Below are 7,534 nucleotides of genomic sequence, written 5' to 3'. Positions count from 1 at the left end.
AAGATGCTAAGAAGGGCTGAATCCATCCTGTCAGATAGGTCTCTCATGTTGCCATCCGGATCACGCTTTATACTCCCAAAACTCAGAACCATGGTAGGCAATCTGTGTTTTTATTATACTATCAGCTGCATAACAAATTGCCCCACTGGGGGACAAATAAAGTAACTTGACTTGAATATACTGTAACTAAGTACATTTAGAATGTAACAAAGTACATTTACTCCAGAACTGTACTTGAGTCCAAATGTTGAGGTACTTGTACTTTATTTGAGTCTTTTCTTTTCTACTTCTACTCCACTACATTCATCTGTTCCAGCTTTAGTTACTAGTTACTTTAGTTACTCCACTACATTCATCTGTTACAGCTTTAGTTACTAGTTACTTTAGTTACTCCACTACATTCATCAGTTACAGCTTTAGTTACTAGTTACTTTAGTTACTCCACTACATTCATCTGTTCCAGCTTTAGTTACTAGTTACTTTAGTTACTCCACTACATTCATCAGTTACAGCTTTAGTTACTAGTTACTTTAGTTACTCCACTACATTCATCTGTTCCAGCTTTAGTTACTAGTTACTTTAGTTACTCCACTACATTCATCAGTTACAGCTTTAGTTACTAGTTACTTTAGTTACTAATATATATATATATATATATATATATATATATATATATATATATATATATATATATATATATATATAGATCATTGTAATGGAATGAATAGACAATCATCTGAACTGTAATGTGTGTATTGCGTTTTGAAGTATAAGTACTCTGATGTGAAGTTGTGTCATAATGAACAGGTGATTTTAGGGTTATGTGTACTGTATCCCAGCAGTTAAACATGGTTCTGAAAGTTGTGGCAGCGTGACGTAATCATAGACACATATAGAGTAGACGGCCTGTATACCTACTTGTCTCTGTAGTCTATCAACTATATGTCTATGGGTGTAATGAGCTATGATGTAATGAGCAGGTCGGGGTGTAATACTCTGATACACCAGGGGGCGGTAGAGCCCGCCGTTAATACAGAACAAGAAGAAGAAGACACCGGAAGTATAGAGCGTCTGCGTGCATGTTACATCCGGAGAGGATTCTGATCAGATGGAAGGTGAGTTTCTCTGTTTCTCTGTAACTAATGTAACTGTAACTAATGTAACTGTAACTATTAGTATTTAATCTAGAGTTATATTAATGTGAGGAGGAAACGAGTCAATCAGCTGTTTGATTCTTACTTCCGGTCCGAAAGACAACAACAACAACAACAAGGAGAAATATTATGAATATTTAATATTTCATGTTAATCAGTTAATCTGAGTTATAACGATCATAGTCAGCTATAGTTCATTTATTATCTCTAAACATTTAAAGATTTAAACACAATGTTCCGTTTTTTACTAGAAACACGTCATTAGACCATTATTAATAATATACAATACATTATATTATTATATTATTAATATATAATATTAAATCATATCAGAGTTATTATTAATAATATTGAATCATATCAGAGTTATTAATAATATTAAATCATATCAGTTATTAATAATATACAATACATTATATTATTATATTATTAATATATAATATTAAATCATATCAGTTATTAATAATATTAAATCATATCAGAGTTATTATTAATATTAAATCATATCAGAGTTATTAATTATAATATTAAATCAGAGTTATCTCCGGCAGAGCAGGGCTCTGTTTCAGGAAGGAGGTCTAACCCTGATGTCTGAGCTGATTTACTCTGAGATGGAAACTCTGAGTTTTCGGATCCAGAACAGCTGATTTGAGTTCAATCAACTCAGAGTTAAGCTTGTGCACCACCACAATAAAAAGGCAGCATGAATGGAGCCATGAGACTACGATTCACCATGGCAACAAGAGCACATACAGCGAGTTAAAAAAGCAACACAGCAGCTGCTGTAAGAGAGAGAATTTGCGTGGGAGAAAATTGCTGCTAAAGTAAATGCATAAGTTCCAATATAGTGTATTAATATCATATTTAATCATAAGTATAATTAATATTACTGGTGAAATGGTATTGAACCTATAATTTATAAAAGTCCTAAATCTACTAATCCCATTCTGAGGCTGCAGCGCCATCATTAACAGGATTATTATTAATAATATTTTATTTCAAAGGGTTAACATCATTCACCTGCAGTACTGTGGAACTCCTTTCTAATGTCTCTGACTGGTTCATGTCCAGAGAACACTACAACGTTTAAAACATGTTTAAAACACGTTTCAGAGCGAGTCACTCTTCTGACGGCGCTACAGCGGCTTTACTAACACGATCCGCATCACCAATGTTGTAAAGAAAACTGCCGTTTGCAAAAAAACATAATGCAACACAAATAATCTTCTGATGCAGAGCATGACCACGATGGTGGACGTTGGTGATATGAGGACGATAAGGTTATTTAGGATACATAACTGATAGACTGGGAAGAAAAACCATACCGCTCAGATAGGAAGTTATCTGGAAATTAAAATGCGTCCAGCCTCAATATCATCTCCCGACACAGGCTATATTTAACTAATCCAGCTTCTTCATCAACGGGATCATCAACACAAGGAAACCCTAACCTATCCCTAACCCTTTCAACCACGTAGTCGTTGGACGCGTGGGGAGGTCTGTGGGATCCGAACTACCCTAACCCTAACCCAAGGAAACCCTAACCCTAGGAAACCCTAACCCAAGGAAACCCTAACCCAAGGAAACCCACGTTAGAGAAATAAAACATTTCATAGTCTTATTAGTCGTTTTATAATAACACGGTTAATAAACCAGGCCTGTTTATTCATTCATGCAGATAACAAACTGGTCTAAAAATGCACCTGATACAGACTGAATGAATGAATGAATGAATGACTGAATGAATGAATGAGCGCGCTGTGTCAGAGGGAGGAGACTGAGAGAAGAAAACCTGCTCCCAATCAGGTTAGGTTCACAGACTCAGTTACCATAGTAACTGACTCTGAGGTTAAGTTACCTCCCTTTCTGAAACAGAAAACTCAGAGTTTCCCTCATCTCAGGATTAACTCAGAGTTTTCACTAAACCTGCTTTCTGAAACAGACCCTAGGACACTTTACAGATAGAGTAGGTGTAGACCAGACTCTATAATTTACAGATAGAGTAGGTCTAGACCAGACTCTATAATTTACAGATAGAGGAGGTCTAGACCACTCTTTATAATTTACAAAGACCCAACAATTCTAGTAATTCCCCCAAGAGCAAGCATTCAGTGAGACAGTGGTGAAGAAAAACTCCCTTTTAGGAAGAAACCTGGGCAGACCCAGGCTCTTAGTAGGTATAGCAGGGTGTAGCTGGGTGTAGCAGGGTGTAGCAGGGTGCAGCAGGGTGTAGCAGGGTGCAGCAGGGTGTAGCAGGGCACTGCAGGGTGTAGCTGGGTGTAGCAGGATGTAGCTGGGTGTAGCAGGGTGCAGCAGGGTGTAGCTGGTTGTAGCAGGGTGTAGCTGGGTGTAGCAGGGTGCAGCAGGGTGTAGCTGGCTGTAGCTGGGTGTAGCAGGGTGCAGCAGGGTGTAGCAGGGTGTAGCTGGTTGTAGCAGGGTGTAGCTGGGTGTAGCAGGGTGTAGCAGGATGCAGCAGGGTGTAGCTGGGTGTAGCTGGGTGTAGCAGGGTGTAGCAGGATGCAGCAGGGTGTAGCAGGGTGCAGCAGGGTGTAGCTGGGTGTAGCAGGGTGTAGCAGGATGCAGCAGGGTGTAGCAGGGTGCAGCAGGGTGTAGCTGGGTGTAGCAGGGTGTAGCAGGATGCAGCAGGGTGTAGCTGGGTGTAGCTGGGTGTAGAAGGGTGTAGCTGGGTGTAGCAGGGTGTAGCAGGATGCAGCAGGGTGTAGCAGGGTGTAGCAGGATGCAGCAGGGTGTAGCTGGGTGTAGAAGGGTGTAGCTGGGTGTAGAAGGGTGTAGCTGGGTGTAGCTGGGTGTAGAAGGGTGTAGCTGGGTGTAAACTGTCTGTCTGCTGACCTCACAGTGACCTCAGCAAACAGGAAGTGCCCTGCTGTCACAGGAAGTAGCCGAAAGATCAAAGACAACGCAGCCGACTGGCACAACCTGATGCTGCGCTGGGAGAAACTGAACGAGGACGGCTTCACAGCCGCCGGAAACATCACGGCTATCACCCTCACACGGTCAGTTACAGTTACTCTGCTTTAGTTACTTTAAACTCTAGTTACTCTTCTTTAGTTACTATATACTCCAGTTACTCTGCTTTAGTTACTATATACTCTAGTTACTCTATACTCCAGTTACTCTGTACTCTAGTTACTCTACTTTAGTTACTCTATCCTCTAGTTACAAGGAGACTTTATATTCCAGTTCCTGTTTCCATCAGATGGTCTATAGATCTCTCTGAAGGCAGCTTCATTTCCAGAGAAACAGAGAAAGAGACGAGGGAACAGTTCACAGCTGTGTTTGTTGTGGCAGAGATAGAGGCAGTGATGTTTCCTGTTTCCTGTACGGGACTCCCCCCCCCCCCACCCAAAACACCCCCACAAGTCTGATCTCTGTTACATGACTGGCCCCCGCAGCGGGACACAGGGGGGAGTTTCTTGCATGATAATGGTGACCTCACTTCCTCTTTTCTGTTCTGTCTCCAGCTCTCAGAGCGATCAGCGTCTGCTGCTGGACGACCCCCCCTCCCTCCCGGACGACCCCCCCGCCCCCCCGTCGTCCCTGTCTCAGCAGTCAGGGGGCGCTGCAGAGCTGCAGGAAGAATGCTGCAAACTGCAGGACGTCGTCCATAAAATGGTGACGCTTCATTTATCCTTCTGATGTTATACAGCATGTATCTACACGATCGGGTAGTTGCAGCGATCGTCCAGTATCACACCCAGGTTTATAGCAGTCTGGGTGGGGACTACCACAGGGTTCTAGCAGTCTGGTTGGGGACTACCACAGGGTTCTAGCAGTCTGGGTGGGGACTACCACAGGTTTCTAGTAGTCTGGGTGAGGACTACCACAGGGTTCTAGTAGTCTGGGTGGGGACTACCACAGGGTTCTAGCAGTCTAGGTGGGGACTACCACAGGTTTCTAGCAGTCTGGTTGGGCCTACCACAGATTTCTAGCAGTCTGGGTGGGGACTACCACAGGGTTCTAGCAGTCTGGGTGGGGACTACCACAGGGTTCTAGTAGACTGGGTGGGGACTACCACAGGGTTCTAGTAGACTGGGTGGGGACTACCACAGGTTTCTATCAGTCTGGGTGGGGACTACCACAGGTTTCTAGTAGTCTGGGTGGGGACTACCACAGGGTTCTAGTAGTCTGGGTGGGGACTACCACAGGGTTCTAGTAGTCTGGGTGGGGACTACCACAGGTTTCTAGCAGTCTGGGTGGGGACTACCACAGGGTTCTAGTAGTCTGGGTGGGGACTACCACAGGTTTCTAGCAGTCTGGGTGGGGACTACCACAGGGTTCTAGTAGTCTGGGTGGGGACTACCACAGGTTTCTAGCAGTCTGGATGGGGACTACCACAGGTTTCTAGCAGTCTGGGTGGGGGCTACCACAGTTGTCTGTTGTTATAGTCAGGTCTTGGGTAGGAGAGCCCTTCCCTGGGAGGAAAAGGAGCTCAGTCTTGAGCTGTCAGTCAGACAGGCCGAGGTACGTGCTGCTACCTGAGTTTCAGACTCCAGAAAGGAGAGAATTAGTTGGGTGTCATCTGCGTAGCTGTGATAAGAAAAGCCGTGCGACTGAATGACAAAGCAGAGAGAGTTGGTGTACAGAGAGAAGAGGAGGGGACCCAGGACTGATCCCTGAGGAACGCCAGATGTGAGTGGGCAAGTTTCTGAGGTAGATCCTCTCCAAGTTACTGTAGGTAACAGCTCGGTCTGCCAGGTAAGATCTAAAGATGACAGGGTTACTGTGTTCAGGTACTGACTGATGACGGGGTTACTGTGTTCAGGTACTGACTGATGACGGGGTTACTGTGTTCAGGTACTGACTGATGACGGGCTTATGTTTAGGAGTTAACGGATATGGAGACATCGAGGAAGTTAAAGGAGATCAGAATAAAGATGAGATCAGGTTTTTATTTAGTGACTTCCTGGTTTGTTTCTGATGTTTCTCTTCTTCCTGTCAGGTCGCCGTGGTGACAAAAATGGAGCGTCTGATGACATCACAGCGAGGTGTTCAGGATCTGGAGGAGTTTCAGTTCGGACCTGAAGGAAGAACGGTTCCTCTGTTTCACAGCTGGAGCACCAAACACTTCAGTAAGTTTACCCAAACCCTCACCCAGCAACCACCCCATCAGGTCCCCATCAGACCCCCAACAGTTCCCCATCAGGACCCCATCAGGTCCCCATCAGGACCCCATCAGACCCCCAACAGTTCCCCATCAGGACCCCATCAGGTCCCCATCAGACCCCCAACAGTTCCCCATCAGGTCCCCATCAGGACCCCATCAGACCCCCAACAGTTCCCCATCAGGTCCCCATCAGACCCCAACAGTTCCCCATCAGGACCCCATCAGGTCCCCATCAGACCCCCAACAGTTCCCCATCAGAACCCCAACAGTTCCCCATCAGAACCCCAGTAGAGGAAAATCAGTTTTAACGCCAAAAAGAACTCAAAATATCCGTGGTGTTTCCCCTGTGGTGATTCTGCGATACGTTCAAAAGTAGTTTTGGTCGTGCAACAGAAAACTCAGATTGGACAGATAGTCTAGCTAGCTGTCTGGATTTACCCTGCAGAGATCTGGGGAGCAGTTAACCATAGTCCTCACAAATCCACCAGAGGTTAGAACACAGAGACAGAGGAAGGGGACGGACATCTGGCAAATCCTCCCACTTTGAGTTCACATGAGTCTGATATTTGTGTATGTTTCAGATGAAGCTATATGTTTCAGTATGTTTCTTTATGTTTCAGAATGTTTCCTGTATGTTTCAGATGAAGCGTGTGGTCTCCTGCTGGCGTCCTTCCAGCAGGAGCTGCGGTTGAAGCAGATGATCCTGCAGGAAGTGGGTCACACGGTGACCTCTGACCTCTGCATGGTCTACCTGTCCTGCTGGCTGCAGCAGCCGTTCCTCCCCCCCCAGACCAGACTCACACTGGAGGCTCTGCTGCTGGAGACCGGACACCGCCCTCTATAACCCCCTCTATACCCCCCCACTATAACACCCCCCCCCAGACTGTTGCTGATGAAGAAACCCAAACCCAATCTGCAGATGTCTGACAGTGTTCAGCGTTGCTCCAGACTGAAGATCTGCAGAATTAAAGCCTGTTTCTGATGGTGTGGAGATGTTAACATTCAGTCTGTTTACAATCTGTGGATGATTTAATGCTGATTACTAACATAAAATATTTTATTTATAGTATTTCATTTTTTCAGACTTTGTCTTCATGTAAAACAGAAGTTCTGATATTAACTTAGAAATATAGAAGCATCTCCTGGGTTCAACAATAAGAAAATCATTTCTACCTGCCCAAAGTCAACTTTTACTGGCCCCATACAAAATGTTTGTTTTCCGGAAAAACGTTCCTGTAAATCTAGTGTAGTCAGT

The 7,534-nt window shown here is 44.6% G+C and overlaps 1 protein-coding gene across 1 annotated transcript; it reads left to right on the top strand.

The window, feature by feature from the left end:
- The first annotated feature begins 1,033 nt into the window (after positions 1–1,033).
- Positions 1,034–7,146, top strand: LOC116063163 (cyclin-dependent kinase 2 interacting protein). Its single transcript, XM_031318029.2, has 5 exons — positions 1,034–1,115; positions 4,012–4,168; positions 4,637–4,787; positions 6,115–6,244; positions 6,921–7,146. The coding sequence occupies exons 1-5, from the start codon at positions 1,109–1,111 to the stop codon at positions 7,121–7,123; spliced, it is 648 nt and encodes a 215-aa protein (XP_031173889.2). The 5' UTR covers positions 1,034–1,108; the 3' UTR covers positions 7,124–7,146.
- The last annotated feature ends 388 nt before the right edge of the window (positions 7,147–7,534 follow it).

Source organism: Sander lucioperca, chromosome 2 (genome assembly GCF_008315115.2).
Source record: "Sander lucioperca isolate FBNREF2018 chromosome 2, SLUC_FBN_1.2, whole genome shotgun sequence".
Taxonomy (NCBI): domain Eukaryota; kingdom Metazoa; phylum Chordata; class Actinopteri; order Perciformes; family Percidae; genus Sander; species Sander lucioperca.
The sequence above is the reverse complement of the archived record's forward strand: the minus strand, read 5'-3'. Positions and strand labels throughout refer to the sequence as shown.